The following is a 16,532-nucleotide window of genomic DNA, read 5'->3' as shown; positions in this document are numbered from 1 at the left end:
GAGGGGGTGCCAAGGAAGAGCCAGACCTGATGTGGGAAGGGGACAGGGCAGGGCTGGTCTCAACCAGCTCCCACGCTGGTTCTCCACCTCTGCCTGCCGGGACCCCCGCCTTGCCCTCCAGCCCCCCAAGCCCCCAGAGGGAATGACAGGCCAGCCCTGGCCCCGACCCACAGAGCCCATAGAAGTGGGGGCTGCTGGATGCTTTAGTGGGATCCCTTGTGCTGCCAGGGCCACCTGCAAAGAGCTTTACCCCGCATGGGTGGGGGGTTGGAGACGGTCCTTGTTCCCCCTCAGTGAGTACCGGCTGGGGGGGTTCTGGCGCCGGCCCCTTGTCCCCCATCCCCCCGCCCCCTCGGTGAGCACGGGGGGGGGTTCTGGTGCCCGGCCCCTTGTCCCCCCCCCCCTTCGTGAGCACCGGGAGGGGGGTTCTGGTGCCTGGCCCCTTATTCTCTCCCCCACCTCGTTGGCGAGCACAGACTGGGGGGTTCTGGCACCTGGCCCCTTGTCCCATTCCCCTGCCCCCTGCTTGGTGAGCACAGGCCGGGGGTTCCGGCCCCTTGTCCCCCACCCCCTTGGTGAGCGCAGGCCGGGGGTTCCGGCCCCCTGCCCCCCACCCCCTTGGTGAGCGCAGGCCGGGGGTTCCGGCCCCCTGCCCCCCACCCCCTTGGTGAGCGCAGGCCGGGGGTTCCGGCCCCTTGTCCCCCACCCCCTTGGTGAGCGCAGGCCGGGGGTTCCGGCCCCTTGTCCCCCACCCCCTTGGTGAGCGCAGGCCGGGGGTTCCGGCCCCTTGTCCCCCACCCCCTTGGTGAGCGCAGGCCGGGGGTTCCGGCCCCTTGTCCCCCACCCCCTTGGTGAGCGCAGGCCGGGGGTTCCGGCCCCCTGCCCCCCACCCCCTTGGTGAGCGCAGGCCGGGGGTTCTGATGTCCGGCCCCGGCTGGCGACACACAAACACAGTCTCTAAACTGCAAACGCTTCTTTGTTAAACAGGCTCCAGGTGCCAGGGCAGTAAGTGCTTCCTCTACACAAGCTGTAACAAACCCGTGGCGGCTCCGCGCTTCCCGGCCCCCCGCGGGCTCGCCTCAGCTGCCCCCGTAGCACAGCCCCCACGGCCCCAGCCGGGGGGCATCTCCCTCTGCCGCTAGTGGGTAGCACCTATGCCCCCCTCAGGCACACCATTCCCAGTCCATCCAGCGGAGGGCGGCGGAGTGCAGCATGGGCCTCTCTGGGCCGTGGCTGGGGGCTAGTGGTTACGGGGTGCGGGCGGTGGGGCCAAGCCCGGTGGATGTGGGGGGCAGGCTGAGGGGGAATCAGGGTTGAGCCCCACTGAAAGAGGGGAGGGGGGCAGGGTCCAGGCTGTTCATCCTCCCCTGCGGGTTTTGCACTTAGCAAATTGTGCCCTGTTTGCTGGACTGCCAGGCCCTGCTCCAGGGAGCCCAGCCTCGTGGCAGAGGGTAAGGGGGCCGCAGGGGCTTGGAGCAAGCGCTGCCAGCTCCACAGCTTCAGCCAGGGAAACTGAGGCCTGAAGCAGGGGCCTGACTGGCCCAGGCTCAGCCAGGGCATAGAACCCAGGTGCCTGGCTCCCAGCCCTCTCCTTTCACAGCTGGACAGGATGGGAACAGCGCCCTGGCAGGGGTCTGTGGGGTTTCCCTCCAGGGAGATTGTCTGAGCAGTGCCTAGCCGGGGGCCTGAGGACAGATGGCTTTTCCTTCCCCCAGTAGGTCAGGTGGGTACACCAGCTACCTGCGGGGCTGCATGCTGGGCAAGGGGGGCTGTGTTTGGGGGCAGACCGGGGCAGGTCAGCCAGTGCTGGGGCCAGGAGGCCAGGCTCCGTGGGCTCAGGGGGCTGGTCTGACAGTGGGGAGGGGTGGGGCGGGGCCGCGGCTCGCTGAGCCCAGTGCAGCCGGCGGGTGAGCCCAGGGCAGTGCCCGTCAGTAGCTGTCCTTGGCCCAGGGTCTGGTGCGTTGCCAGGGCCTGGCGTTGTGGTTCTGCTCGGCCTCGCGCTGCAGGAGCCGGTCCTGCGAGTCGTGCCCGTTGGCGCTGTGCAGGTCGCTGTGGTGCCGGTAGGCATCCGGGTACTCGTCCTCCAGGTGCTGGGAGCTGCGCGGCGAGGTGGCCACCCAGGGCTTGTGGGAGGTCTCGCTCGCCTCGTCCGAGTGCATCAGGGGGCCGTGCTCTCGGGGGGAGTGCTCGCCACCCCGCTCCCCCAGCAGCTGCTGGTTCTGGGGGGCAGAGATGCAAGGTCACGGCCCCCTTTCAGAGTGCAGGGGGCTCCAGGCTGTTGCAGGGCTCCCCCTGCCAAACAGCTTGGGGGGGGGAGGGCTTGTCTCACCTCGGGGGGGCAGTGGGAGCCCTGTCAGCCCCTGTGGGTCCTGAGTTTCAGGGAGCAGTGCAGAGGGGGGTGCAGCATGGCAAGGCGTTCTAGGGGGCCAGGTGGACTGCACCCAGCACTGTCCCGGCCCCCTTAGCCACAGGCAGAGAGCTCTGGGAGGGGGGCTGTGCCGTTGTCCCTCGCTCAACAAGGTACAACCACCTCTGGGATGTGGGGCAGCAGCTGGCAGGAAGGGACGTGGCCCCCGCCTGAGGACAGGGACAGGGGTGCCAGAGCCAGGGGAGGCTGGCTGGAGGCAGGGTGCTGCGGGCCGGGCTCTGGGCAGAGCCTGTGTGTGATGCCGGTGCCAACCCAGAGCCCTGGTACCTGCAGGCCCGGGATGGCGGCGGGCGGCGTGAGGAGGGGCTGGCTGCCCCGCGGGTGGTGTGTGGCTCCCCAGTATACCTCCAGGTACTCGGCCAGGTGCTCACAGGCATCCTCCAGCTGGTTCTCGTCCAGGATCACGTCGAAGAGCTCCTGGGGGTCAGGAAAGGGCCTGCTCAGGGGGCAGGCTGGGCTGGGAGGGGGGCCTGGAGCAGGCTGGCTGGCAGCCGCCGTGCCCTGGGGCCCTGCATGGGAACACCAGGCTCAACCTGGCTGCACGGCCCAGCCAGGGCTGTGAGTGTGGGGGGGCGGGGGGGTCCCACTTCCAGCCCTGCACTCACCGGCGGGCACTGCATCAGCTTGTCCGCTGCCATCATCTGCACATTGAGGTGCTTCACCTGCGACTTGCCCCGGGATTTGATCAGCCGCTGCAGCACCTGCCGGGGAGAGTGGGACTGTCACCATCCCCTGGGCCAGGCAGAGCCCCCCGCTCCCCCTGGGGAGCCCCCCCTTCAGGCGTGGATGGGAGCTCACTAAAGAAAGGCCGGGGGGGGCTGCTGTGCTGTGCTGCAGGGGCTCAGTACGACCCCCCCCAAACCCAGCATGGCCCTGATGGTGCAGCCCGGCCCCTAGGGGCTCCCCCACCCCCACTCACCTTGGGCGAGGTCACCTTGACGTAGACCACGATGGGGGCCAGCGAAGTCTTGGCCAGCTGGGCCGGGTGGTTGATGGTGTCGGCGTCCAGCACCACCAGTTGCAGGGCCTTGGCCAGCTCGAAGATGCGCTCGATCTCGCTCTGCACCTCGGCTGGGGGGTGGGGGGAGAGAGCGTGAACCCCCCCAGCCCTGCCAGGCTAGCACCCTTCCCTCCCGCCTCCCTCTGCCTTGCCGGCGGCTCCCCGCCCCCTCCTGCCCCAGCGTGGCCCCCCGCAGCATAGGGGAGCCGTGTGGCGCAGCTGGGGAGGGGTTTTGAGCTCTGGGTCCCAGAGGGGCCTGTCCTGGCCCAAGCAGCCCGTAGCCAATCTCTGCCCCCCAGACGCCGGGTCCCGGGGCGTCCGACGGAGGTGGGGGTGAGCCGTGTCCTTCGCTCAGGGAGCCGGGGCGTTGCGTCTGGAAGCCTCCAGTCTGACCTGGCTGGGGGCCCCTGGGGCAGGCTGCTGCCTCTCCGCCAGCCCCCCAGGTGTGCGTGTGTGTGGGGGGGGGGCTACCCCAGCTCTGCCCACAGCCCCCTGCCCACGCCCGACTCACCGATGCTGGAGCGGGTGGCAGAGCGCTCGATGATGGCGCGCTTGCCCGGGTTGTTGAGGACGGAGCGCTTGGCGAGGGACAAGTCGGCGGTGACGCGGGTGATGGAGATCCTGACGAGGGGGAGAGGGTGACAGGCAGGGCAGGGCCGTCCCCTGGGGGCCAGGGCAGCTCTGGCCCACACCCCCCCAGGGCCAGCTGGGCTCAGGGCTGCCCCGAGGGGGAGTCGAGCCCCCATGGCTTGGGGGTAGGGGGACGGACACCTCAGACGGGGGGGGTGTGGGGGGGGAGCTCACCTGCCATCGAACCTGTGCTTGAGGAAGTCGAAGAGCGCTTTCTGCATCATGTCCGTCACCTGGGGGGCAGAAAGACCCAGCGCGGTCAGCCAGACCCAGGGGTACAGCGGGTTCCCTACACCAGCCTGGTGCTCCAGCCCATAGAGGGGTCGTGCCCCTCCCCGGGGGCTGGGGGTCAGCGCAGGGCAAGTCCCGTGCCAGCCCTTCCTCCCGCACGGGCACGGCCGGGCAGCAGATGGCACCAGGGAAGGATGTGCCGGCTGGGACGGGAGGGAGATGGCGGCTGTGCCAGGGTGCTGCGGCCGTGCCATCTGCTCGCCGCGGTCACGTGGGCCAGCAATGGTGGGCAGCAGGGCTCCGGGGAGGGTGCGGAGGGACGAGCCCAGCCGAGGGCAGGTGCAGAGAAGGACAGAGCCACTGGGCCTGTGTGTGCATCCAGGCGTGTCTGGGGGCGACACTGCTGGACGGGGTCTGAACTGCTCCGCTGTGTGTCAAAGCCCCTCTCCTGCCGACAGCGGGCAGGGACTCTCCCTTAGCTGAATGGTGGGGCCTGGGCTTTGGGAGCAGGGGCGCTGTGCCAGGAGCTGAGCACGGCGTAAGGGGGGTGCCTGGGAGGCCTCCTTGCCGCATGGAGACCTCGGCATGGTCAGAGGGGTCCCTGCAGCTTATTGCCTGGGCCCTGCCCGCCCCCAGGCAATGGGGGCTCCTCTCCTTCCTTCTGCCTCCCCCCAGCGATGGGGCGTCTCCCCTTTCCTGAGCAGCAGGGCTCCCCCCAAACAATGGGGCTCCTGGTTCCCCTGCGGGGGCCCCCCAATCTCACCCAGTTCTCAGCCCATGTTCCCCTTTGCCAGACAACCCCTGCCCTTTCCAGCACCTGCTGGGCCGGGGGCGGGGCCATTGCTGGGGAATCCCCGGTGAGGCTCCACCCACGCCCCTCCTACCTCATATCCTTTCAGGGAGGGGCCCACCAGCACCACGGGTCTCATGGAGGGAACCACGTCGTAGGGCGGGATGTGCTCCACCTACGAGAGAGAGGGGTTGGGGGCAGGTGAGGGCCCCTGGGGGCAGGGGGAAACAGGCCCGGAGGCAAAGACAGAGGGACACTGGATGGCCAGTTTTGGAGGGGCCTTAGAACCAACCGGCTGGTGTTCATCAAAGATCCCCAGAGAACCCAGGTGTCCTGGCCAAATCCGCGCCCCTACAGGCCACTGAGGCTGGGCCTCCCTAACCCCACCCTGCGGCCTGAGTTGAGCATAGGGATCTCTCCTTCCCCTCTGGCGTGCTCTGCCCCAGAAGTGGCTGCATTCATTTCAGGCGTCCCCCACGTCAGCACCCACTCTGAGCCTGCAGGGTGTGTGCAGAGCGCCCGCTGCTGGCAACCAGGCAAAACCTGCCCTGACCACTCACCTGCTTTTGCTTCTGTTTAGCTTTTTGGAAAGGAAAGAAGAAACAGGGTTGGTGAAAGCAAAGTGGGAGCCGCAGAGAGCCAGGGGCTGGGGGAGACTGAGTGTGGGGACAGCGGGGTCAACCCGGAATCCCCCTGACTGCAGGGGGTCAGGCCGCAATCCTGAGCACAGGTCCCCCAGGGTCACTAGCTCGCCTGGCCAGCTTTGTGTTCAGCCCTCTCCCTCGGTGAGCTGAGTGGCAACTCCCCACTTCGCGCCTATCCCTGCAGGACCCAGCCCGTGATCCCCGCTGGCGGGGGCTGCCCAGGGTGCAACCAGGGCAGGGCCACAGCGCGGGTGAAGCCAGCGCCTCGCCCTAGAGGGGATCTAGGGGGCGTGGCAGCTGGCAGGGTTGGGCTCCTGGCGCTGGCCCCTCGGCCGCCCCAGGGGGTGAGTTCACAGGGGAGGAGGGATCAGCCCGTAGGGCCCCTCCAGCCTGGCCTATGTCCCCCCACACCTCCCACTTGGAGCTGGGTGGTGAGTGCGTGAGGGGGGAGGGCAGGCTGGGGGGTGGGCTGTGTGCAGAGGTGGGGGAGCTGGAGCTGAGTGGGAAGGGAGGGGGTTGGGAGATTGTGCTGAGGGGCAGGGGCTGTGCATGGGACCTGCCCACCGGCCTGCGCTGCAGCCGTTACCTAAGGACGGGGGAGGCGATCGCCGCTTGCTGGGGTCCCCGAGGCCGGAGGCGTTGCCAGATCTCCTGGGGAGAAGCCACAGTGAGTAGAGGGGAAGCCCCGGGAGGGGGAGGGGGTAAAGCCCCAAGAGGGGGGTAAAGCCCCAGAAGAGGGGTATCCACCGGGAGCTGTGTGTGTAATATGCCCACACAGTGAGCACCGTGTGCCATGCCCGCCCCCACGGCTAGTCCCGACACAGGGTAACAGCCTGCTACTGCTGCCTGCTAAGGGAGCTGCCCTTTAGCTCAACAGCAGAGCTCTGGGGCTGACGGTGCAGGGTGGCCGTTCTGCTGGTGGCTAGAGGGGGCCAGGCTGCTGGGGAGGGGGAAAGGCCCATAGAATCCCCCCCGCTGGCCCCTTTACCTGGCTTTCTGCTCCTGCTTCAGCCGTATGGCCTCCAGCCGCTGGGGACTGGGGATGAAAGCGACGTCCCCCCCCTCCTTCACTAGCCGCCCGATCCACCAGTCATTGCTGTATTTCTGGGGAGACACCCGCAGGAGCTGTTACGGGGGAGCGGGGGCAAGACCAAGCCCCCTGCCCTGGGACATAGTAGCTGGCCCTGGGCCCAGCCCTGAGGGAGCTGGTGGCAAAGCCAGCATCAGAACCCAGGCGTCCTGGCTCCCAGCCCCTCCCCCTCTAGCCCAACTCCATACTCACCTCCTTGATGTGCAGGAAGTCTTTGGCTTCGAAGTTGATGGCAGAGCCCTGCACGGGACACTCCTCATCCAGGGCTCCGCAGTAGCTGACATTTGTGCGTACGGCAAACGCTACCGGCTTGTGCTGGGGGAGAGCAGAGGGGCGGGGGTCAGTACTGGGCAGCTGGACGTCCATGCCCCCCCCACACACACACACCGTGCCATCTGCGGCCAGGAGCCGGCCAGCATCACACCATGGCCCCAGGGCCACGAGGGATCCCGCTTCCCTCTGACCCCCAGGCAAGGGCAACTGCAGGAGGCCAGGCTAGATGGGGCCCCTGGCCTGCCCCTGGGCAGTGGGAAGGAGAGGATGCCACGCTGGATGGGCCAAGGGGAGAGGGGCCGGACTCCAGGACCCTCACCTCTGTGATACTCCGTCATCTGGCTAAGCGTGTGCACACGTGTTTGTGTGTGTTCACCGCTGCCCCCTAGTGGCTGGCAGCAAAGCTGCCCAGCTGCGTGTGTCCAAGACCCTCGACTGCTACTGGAGCAGGCTGTGAGGAAGAGCCTAGAGGGCCCCAGGTTCGTGGTCCGGCACAGCCAGCAGCGCCCCTCCCGTGCAGAGCCAGGGCTGCCCCCGGCTTGGCCCCTGCCTGGCTACCTTGGCCCTCTCCAGCTGGTGTTGTGCCTGGTTCTCCACCTCGCGCTGGGCCGTCTCGCGCTCCTCCTCCAGGGACACGTCTGAGTCCAGGGACGGCCGGCTGGTGTAGGAATCGGCTGAGCCCTGCAGGGCAGGGGAGCCTGAGTGCCATCGCGGCAGGACAGGGAGCTCCCCGGCACAGCGAGGCGATAGCCCTGCGCCCAGACGCCTCCCCCACCTCTCAGCGTCCACCCAGATCTGTGCTCCCGCAGAGAGCCCTGACTCCCCCGGAGCCACCCTGGCATATCCCAGGGCAGTGGGTGCTGCTGACAGCCCCTCAGGTGATTAAAAATAACACCATGAAGCTGCCCCCCCCCCTCCAGTGGAGCAGCTAGTGTGAAATGCGGCTTGTAGCAGCGGATGCCCCCAGGCAATGGTCAGATGCGCTGGTACAAGTCACTTTCTGCACCAGCCCTGCACCAGACAGGGGAGATGCGGGGGGCCGCGGGGGGCTGGTGTGTCTGCACTGGGGGATGGGGAGCGTGGCGTAGGGGGATCCCCGGGCCAGCCACCCCAGGGCCGGGCGTGTCTCTTTAAGAGGCAGCAGGCACAAAGCAGCTGGTGGCATCAGACAGCCCTGCTGTGCCCCCCCCAGCTCAGGCTCCTGCCCTCCCCCAGCCCTGCTCACGGAGAGCAGCCTGGGCCAGGTGCAGCCCCGGGGCAGGGCGGGGAAATGGTCCCTTATCCCCCCTCCCCACCCTGCGGGGCGTCTCCTCCGCGCCTGGCCCGGGCTCCATCCCCAGATGGCAGAGGGAGCAAATCCCAGGCTCCAGCCTCTCCCCGCCCCCCGGGAGGGTGAAGTCAGCGGCAGGGCCATGCCAGCGAGTGGAGGGCGTGCCAGCACCCGCCTGGGGTAAACACTGAGCCGCTGTGGCTGCCAGCTCCCCTCGCTCCCCGCCTGCCAGGCCTACAGGGAGCGGGGGAGCGAATGAACAAACATGACGGCAGATCCCAGAGGTACCGGCTGGCTGGGGCGGGGGCCTGGGGGGACAGGGGTTGCCGCCCTGCCCATTGAGCGGAAGTTTAGGTGACTCCAAGCTCTCGTTCTGCAGCGACGTTAGACCCCGTCACTGTGTGTAGTGGGATTCTCTCTTTCAGTGCGAGTTACTTTGTGCGGCCCAGCACCGAATTCCAGCGGCCATTTCCTTGCCCTGTCACCCCGTTTTGGGCGGTCCCTGTGTAGCTCTTCACAGCCTGCTTTGGGCTTAACCATCGTCCCAGTGTACCCCTTGCCCCAGATCATTAATGAAGGTGTTGAACAGCCCTAGGCCCCGTACAGACTCCTGGGGTTCCCACTGGCCTATTCCTACCCTTCCACCAGTTAGTGACCCAGGAGAGGACCTTCCCTCGCATCCCATAGCTACGTAGTTTCCTTCAGAGCCTTTGAATGAGGGACCTCGTCAAAGTCAGTCTGAAAATCCAGATGCGCTAGCTGACTGGATCCCCCTTGTCCACATGCTTGTCAACTCCCTCAAAGAATTGTAATAGATCGGTGAGGCGCGATTTCCCGTGACACAAGACGGGTTGGCTCGTCCCCATCTCTGTGGCTGATCGTTCCTACCAGTTTGCCTGGGACTGAAGTTCGACTCACTGGCTTGTCATTGCCGGGATCCCCTCGGGAGCCCCTTTTACAAGTCAGCGTTGGATTTGCTCCCCTCCAGTCCTCGCCTGGGGCGGAGGCAGATTTCAGCGATCGGTTACCGTCGTTCGCAGTTCTGCAATTTTGGGTTTGAGTTCCTCCAGGCAGCCCTGTGAACGCCCCGGTCCCAGGGAGAGGCTGTGGGGTGAAACTCACTCCAGCCCCGATGTATTTCTACCCCGCTGGTCAACCCCATTATTCAGTGCAGGAGCCCTGCCCCCTGAGCCTGAGCTCTATGAACTCTCTGGCTCTGCATGGGAGGGAGAGGATAATGACTGGGGGGGAGACCTCACCATCTTTCACAGCCTGCTGGGCCAGAGGGCAGGGTCTGAGCAGGACAGGGCGTCAGACGAGGGACCAGAGGTGGGGCGGCCCCCCCATGCCAGCCAGAGACACCTTCCCTTCCTTTCCCAGCTGAGTGTGCCCCCCCCCCCCGGAAATACTGACCCTGCAGTGACCTTTAACCCTTTGCAAGCTGGGGACACAGACCCAGAGGACCTGCCAGGTCCCATGTCACCCACGCTCCTCACGGCCCGTGCCCAGGGCTCCGTGGCACCGCAGACCCTGGGAAATGCCGGGCAGCAGCAGCCTCACAGGGGGGCGGGTTTGTTGTTTCATCTGATTATCCGGCCCCCTGGCGTCAGCCCACGCACCTCAGAGCCAAGCAGATGTGCCTGAGGTGGGCACCCGATCCCCCGGGCAGCACCGAGCACGACCCAGCTACCTGCTGCCGAGTCACTCCAGCCCCATTCACCAGCCATGGCTAGCGCGGGACAGCCTGCCCCACTCCCCACAGACCCCTGCCCTGCCCCCTGCCCGGCCTCCCCCATGCCCCCGGCGCCCCTGGCTTCCCTGGCCCTGCCACTTCCCAACAGTATCCAGCCCCCCCAGCTTTCCCACCCCCCGTCCCCTGGAGCTCCCCCCCCATGCCTCGTGAACCCCTGGCCCTGTGTTACCCCAGTGCTGAGCTCCCCCCGTGAACCCCACAAGTTCCCAGCCCTGCCCAACCCCTCCCACCCCCTGGCCTAGGCAGCGTTGCTGGGGATAAACCCTGGTGTGCCCTGGGTGCACCAGGCAGGGGAAGGTGCAGAGGCTGCTGGGCTGAGCTGGAAGTGGGGGCGTACTCTGCCCCCCACCCCCTCGGCGGGAGCCGCCTGGTTAAATGAACGGCTCCTGCTGCGTCCCCAGAACAAAAGCAGAAGCTGCAGTGAAATATTTATAGGTCCCCAGCTCTGTTTCTGAAAAGCAGCTTCCCCTCCCCGGGAGCGACTCCAGCCACCCCTGTCCAGCTGCGTGAGCCAGGCTCAGCCTGACTGCCATAGGCACAGCTTGTCCCAGCACCCCCATTAGCCCCCCCACCCGTCTCCCCTCTTGCTCAGTGCCCCTCTGCCCCTGCCTGCCACATCCCCACCACACCCTGGCCTTCCCCTGCCCCGCTGGGATCCCGATCCCCAACCCCCTTCCTTGGCCCTGTGCTGCAGCCCCGGGGTCTAGCTGTGGGGGGCAGGGCATGTGGCTCTGTCCCGAGGGGGGCGCAGCCCCATGGCCTGGCTGGGTGGGCTCCAGGGTGCCCTCTGCAGGCGGGCGCAGCCAGGGGTCTCCCATACCCTGCAGCTCAGGCCGGCCGTGGGCTCTGCAGAGCTATGACCTAACTGGGGTCGTGGAGCAGCCCCTCTCTGCACAGAGCGACATTCCCCCCAGCTCAGGGCACAGCGCACCCCCTATGCCAGGCACCCCCCCAGCGTCCCTGCCCGCGACATTCCGACAAAGCCAAGAGCATCTCTAATGGCTTACAGCCCCCCCCCCAAAAAACTGGCACTCCCCTGCCAGGCGCAGAGACAAACCCCCTGCCCCATGTCGGGGGGGGGAGGGGCTGTAACCAGCAACACCCGCGCCTGCCAGCACAGCACCCCCACCCCATGCCAACACATAGGTGCCCATCCAGGACTCTGAGCCTCCCCCCAGGGTGCCAGCTGTTGCTCAGCAACCAGCCCCCCGCACCCGATCTCGCCACCTTACGGGAGCGCGGCTGGAAATGCCACCATGGCTATGGGGCTGTATAAATAACCGGAGGGTGGGCGGGGGGAGGCCTGCCAGAAACCCAGAGTCCCCAACCAAGAGCAGCACCCCCTGCGCTCCCAGCCCTGCGGGGAAGGGGCTCCCTGCCAGCCCCCCACAAAAAGCCGGCACCCCCACTCACCACCTCGGAGTCCTCGAAGCCATGGATACAGGAGTCGTCATACATGGAGGAGCCCAGGGCGTGTGGGGCTCAGAGAGCAGCAGGAGTGAGCGGAGGAGTGGGACGGACCCCCCAGGCGGGCCCAAACTGTATTGGCCCCACCCTGCTCGGCGGGGCGGGGGGAGCCAGGGGCTCTGGCTCCCGCCGGGCTGGCAAAACAACAGCAGTTGCCTGTGGGCTGGGGACAGGAGGGCTCAGCTGGGGGGGCTGGGGGCCTGCAGGTCCTGGGACCCAGCTACACCTGCCTGATGGGGCTGGTAGTGGCGGGGGGGGGGGGGGGGACAGCAGGAGCAGGGAGGGAGGGGGCGTGGCAGGGAGGAGCGAGAGGCAGAGAGCAGCTGAAGGGGAACAAAGAGCTGGTGCCAGGGAAGGAGGAGAGACAGGCAGGGGAGGGAGAGGCTGCAGGTTCACCACTGTGGCTACAGAGAGGAGGGCAAAGAGAAGGGGCTCCAGGGGCAGGGGTGACCCATATAATGTGGGGGGGGGAGTAAGGACATGCTTCTGTGCAAAGACCCCCCATGCACTAGTGCCAGGATCCGTGTCCCTCTGTGCACAGATTCACAGGCCCCCCATGCACTAGTGCCAGGATCCGTGTCCCTCTGTGCACAGATTTACAGTTCCCCCCATGCACTAGTGCCAGGATCCGTGTCCCTCTGTGCACAGATTCACAGTTCCCCCCGTGCACGAGTGCCAGGATCCGTGTCCCTCTGTGCACAGATTCACAGTCCCCCTGTGCACTAGTGCCAGGATCTGTGTCCCTCTGTGCACAGATTTACAGTCCCCCCATGCACGAGTGCCAGGATCCGTGTCCCTCTGTGCACAGATTTACAGTTCCCCCTGTGCACTAGTGCCAGGATCCATGTCCCTCTGTGCACAGATTCACAGTTCCCCCCGTGCACGAGTGCCAGGATCCGTGTCCCTCTGTGCACAGATTCACAGTTCCCCCCGTGCACTAGTGCCAGGATCCGTGTCCCTCTGTGCACAGATTTACAGTTCCCCCTGTGCACTAGTGCCAGGATCCGTGTCCCTCTGTGCACAGATTCACAGTCCCCCCATGCACGAGTGCCAGGATCCATGTCCCTCTGTGCACAGATTCACAGTCCCCCCATGCACGAGTGCCAGGATCCGTGTCCCTCTGTGCACAGATTTACAGTTCCCCCTGTGCACTAGTGCCAGGATCCATGTCCCTCTGTGCACAGATTCACAGTTCCCCCCGTGCACTAGTGCCAGGATCCGTGTCCCTCTGTGCACAGATTCACAGTTCCCCCCGTGCACTAGTGCCAGGATCCGTGTCCCTCTGTGCACAGATTTACAGTTCCCCCTGTGCACTAGTGCCAGGATCCGTGTCCCTCTGTGCACAGATTCACAGTCCCCCCATGCACGAGTGCCAGGATCCATGTCCCTCTGTGCACAGATTTACAGTCCCCCCATGCACTAGTGCCAGGATCCGTGTCCCTCTGTGCACAGATTCACAGTTCTCCCCATGCACTAGTGCCAGGATCTGTGTCCCTCTGTGCACAGATTCACAGTCCCCCTGTGCACTAGTGCCAGGATCCATGTCCCCCTGTACACAGATTCACGGTCCCCCCGTGCACTAGTGCCAGGATCTGTGTCCCCCTGTGCACAGATTCACGGTCCCCCCATGCACTAGTGCCAGGATCCGTGTCCCTCTGTGCACAGATTCACAGTCCCCCCATGCACGAGTGCCAGGATCCATGTCCCTCTGTGCACAGATTTACAGTCCCCCCATGCACTAGTGCCAGGATCCGTGTCCCTCTGTGCACAGATTCACAGTCCCCCTGTGCACTAGTGCCAGGATCCGTGTCCCCCTGTACACAGATTCACGGTCCCCCCGTGCACTAGTGCCAGGATCTGTGTCCCCCTGTGCACAGATTCACGGTCCCCCCATGCACTAGTGCCAGGATCCGTGTCCCTCTGTGCACAGACCTAGTCCCAGGATCCAGGCTCCCAGCCCCTGAGCTGCTCTCTCCGTGGAAATGGAAAGGTAATTACCATTTCCGAGCCAGCAGCAGATTTCTGCACAGGCCAGGGGAAGGGAAGGGGGCGGAGGGGAAAACCAGAGAGATGGAAATGATGGGGTGAGGGCTTCCATCCCGGAGAACACTCTGCACTTCTCAGTGAGCCGCCATTAGCCCCCCACCCCCAGAGAAACGCCCTGGGCCTTGCCCACACCCTGTTTACCCACCCAGCCGGAAGCACAAGCACCGGGAATCCCACGGCCCAGCCCCGCCCTGCCGTATCCCACAACCCAGGAGGCCGGCACATGCCCCCAGTGGGGGGGCTGCATCAGACTGGCATCCTCCATGGCACTGCAGCGGGGGGCGAGGGGCTCTGACAGTGGGTCTCACTTGGGCAGGCCCCACCCAGCTCCCAGCACAAAGAACATCGGGGCCCTGCACTGACCTTCCCCCCACCCTGCCCTGGCACCGCACACAGCCCCCGCCATGGGGCACCCCACGGCCTCCGGCCTTTCCAGCCAGGCTGCCCTTGTGCTGGGGGTGAGGGGAGTGGATGGGGCTGGCCCAGCCCAGCCCAGCGTTCCCGTGGCTGGGATTTGCCCATTGCCCCCCCCCGTGAGCCCTGGGGACACAGCTCCACAGCAGCACCTCCCCTGGGCGCTGGGGGCAAGCAGGGGGTGTGGAAGAAGAGAGAGAACCCCCCCCGCCATGCAGCACCCCTTGCACCCCCAGACTCCTGGGTCTGGGCCCACCAGCTAGGTGCCCCCTCCCTCCAGAAGTGACCCCTGGCAGCCGGGGAGAGGAAGGTGGGCAGGAACCTTGAACCCCAGCCAGATGCAGGGGGCTCCACCACCCTGCCCCCCACCACAAAAAGTCTCCCCTCCCAACCCCCCACTCAGCAGCAATTGTCTGTCACCCCCAGCTTCCCCTGGTCCCCCACAGCCCCCTCCCAATTCGCCTGTCCCCCCATCCCTCCCCCGGTTCCCCCAGTCTGAGGAGACCCGGAGGCACAGGGCGGGGGGGCAGGTCCGGGGAGAAGGGCGGGGGGGACCCGGGGTCACGGGGGGGGGACACGTTACCTCGTTCAGCAGGAAGGTTGCGCTGGAGTCAGAAAAAGACATAGACGGGGCCAGCGAGCCCGAGCCGAGCCCCCCGCCCCGAGCCGAGCCCCCCGCTCCCTGCGCCCGCAGCTCGGCTCTGCCCGGCCGCTCCCCGGGTGCGTGGCCGCCCCCCTCCGCCGGCTGCGCCCGCTCCGCGCCCCCCACCCCTCGCTCGCTGCTCCCTCCTCCCTCCCCTGCCCCCCCAGCCGCGTCCTCCCCCGCCCCTCCCTCCGCCACTGAGGGGCTCCGGCGCCCCATTAGCGGCTGGGTGGGGCTGAGGGCGGCCGCCCCCGGGAGGGGAGCACCTGGGGGGCGGGCTCTGCTGCCCAGCGAAGGGGGGGTCCGGCAGCTCGCACCCTGATTCCCCTCCCCAGCTGCTCACACTAACTGTGGGGGGGAAGGGCAGTACATCGTGGTCCACCCCCCCCCCCCCAAGCAGGACAGGACAAGGGCATCTCCCTGCCCCATGGGAGGGAACTCACTGCCCCAGCCCCGAACCTGCCCCGGAGCCAGGCCTCCCCCGTGCTCGCCTGGCTGCAGTGGGGTGACCCCGAACCCCCTGGCCTGTACCCCATTATCCATGGGGACAGTCTGCCTGCCGGGCTGGTGCGTGGCCCTGGGGTGCTTGCGAAGCAGTGTCCTGCTCCCCAAAGGGCTGGGGGGCGCTGGGGCCGTTTGCTCAGGGCGGCTGGCGCCGAGGGGGGCTGGGGCAATTTCATCTCTTGCCCTCCCCCCTTCAGAGCCAGGGGGCTGCTTACCCTGCTCCCAGTTCCGATGCTGAGTCACATTTAATAGGGACGAAATATTCCTTGGCTGTGGGAGAAGCCGCAGACAAGCTCCCCCCACGCACACACCGTAAACCAGGGGGCAGGAGAGGCCCCCACCACCCAAAAAGCTTCACCGGGTGGGAAGGGTGCACACCCAGCCTGTCCCAGCAGGGGGCGCTGCAGAGGGCGGGGCAGGTGCCCTGGCTATAGGGGGGTGCGCCCAGTTACTCTAGTCCCTGCCTGTCCCAGCAGGGGGTGCTGTAGGCGGCAGTGCGTGCAGGGGGGCTCTGGGCTACCCCAGCCCCTGGGGGAGTTGGTGCAGTGGGAAGCATGAGGGGGTGAGCGCCCAGGGGCCTGGCGCGGGGCTGGAGGGCGAAGGCTCCCCTTCCGCGTGGGGCTGAGCCCTCAGTCCCAGCCAGCCCCTCGGCTGCTTTCTCTGGCCCCTGCCCTGCTGGTCCTGTCGGCCTGGCTGGTGCCGCAGCCAGCTCTCCCACGTACCTCCATGCTGTGCCCGAACTCCAGCCCCTCGGCCCTCACCGCCCGGCTCCCAGTAGCCTCCTGCCGGGGGCGGGGGGGGGCGGCCCAAGCCTCGAGTAGCTGAGTCTGCAGCCCGAACCCTCTTTCAGGGTCAGTCCAACTCCCTCCTCCTGCCCCCAGCCGATGGTGCAGCCTCCACCCGCAGCCCTGCTCGACAGACACGCGGCGCAGCACGGCGAGGGTGCCGACCCGGACGCCGCCTGGGCCCACGCGCGCTGGGACCCCCGTTACCTCGTGGAGCAGGAAGACGCTGGAATTGGAGAGAGACATGCAAGGCAGCTGCTTCCCAGGAGGAGACGCACCGGCCGCCTCCTCACCCGGCGCCTGGCTCAGCAGCCCAGCCCCGCTCCAGGCTCTCGCAGGACACAGGCAGGAAGCCCAGCCCACGGGCTCCCACGGGACGGCTCCCCGGCCAGCACACGAGCTTCTCTCGGGATGGTGCACAAGCGTCTTGTGGAATGGTGCATGAGCAGCCCTGAGCTCGGGGACTCTTGTGGGACGGGGCGGGGGTGTCGCATGAGGGTGGGATGCGAGGGTGCCACGGGGCGGGGGCGTCATGTGGGACGGGGCGGGGGCCTGGGGCGGGGG

The 16,532-nt window shown here is 67.0% G+C and overlaps 1 protein-coding gene across 3 annotated transcripts; it reads right to left on the bottom strand.

The window, feature by feature from the left end:
• Positions 1-958: 958 nt before the first annotated feature.
• Positions 959-16,373, bottom strand: CACNB3 (calcium voltage-gated channel auxiliary subunit beta 3). 3 transcript variants are annotated; one of them, XM_073318637.1, is made up of 13 exons: positions 16,176-16,373; positions 7,645-7,767; positions 7,006-7,128; positions 6,712-6,827; positions 6,310-6,374; positions 5,640-5,659; positions 5,174-5,254; positions 4,233-4,291; positions 3,940-4,049; positions 3,348-3,499; positions 3,034-3,129; positions 2,696-2,845; positions 959-2,219 (listed from the first exon to the last, which is right to left on the bottom strand). In XM_073318637.1, exons 1-13 carry the CDS (start codon positions 16,212-16,214, stop codon positions 1,929-1,931), a joined length of 1,425 nt encoding a protein of 474 aa, XP_073174738.1. In that variant the 5' UTR covers positions 16,215-16,373; the 3' UTR covers positions 959-1,928. The 3 variants fall into 3 exon arrangements, with proteins under 3 accessions (XP_073174738.1, XP_073174737.1, XP_073174736.1); XM_073318636.1 differs by lacking the exon at positions 16,176-16,373 and adding an exon at positions 14,620-14,734; XM_073318635.1 differs by lacking the exon at positions 16,176-16,373 and adding an exon at positions 11,523-12,487.
• Positions 16,374-16,532: the final 159 nt, after the last annotated feature.

This window comes from Lepidochelys kempii, chromosome 20 (genome assembly GCF_965140265.1).
Source record: "Lepidochelys kempii isolate rLepKem1 chromosome 20, rLepKem1.hap2, whole genome shotgun sequence".
Classification (NCBI taxonomy): Eukaryota; Metazoa; Chordata; order Testudines; family Cheloniidae; genus Lepidochelys; species Lepidochelys kempii.
The sequence above is the reverse complement of the archived record's forward strand: the minus strand, read 5'-3'. Positions and strand labels throughout refer to the sequence as shown.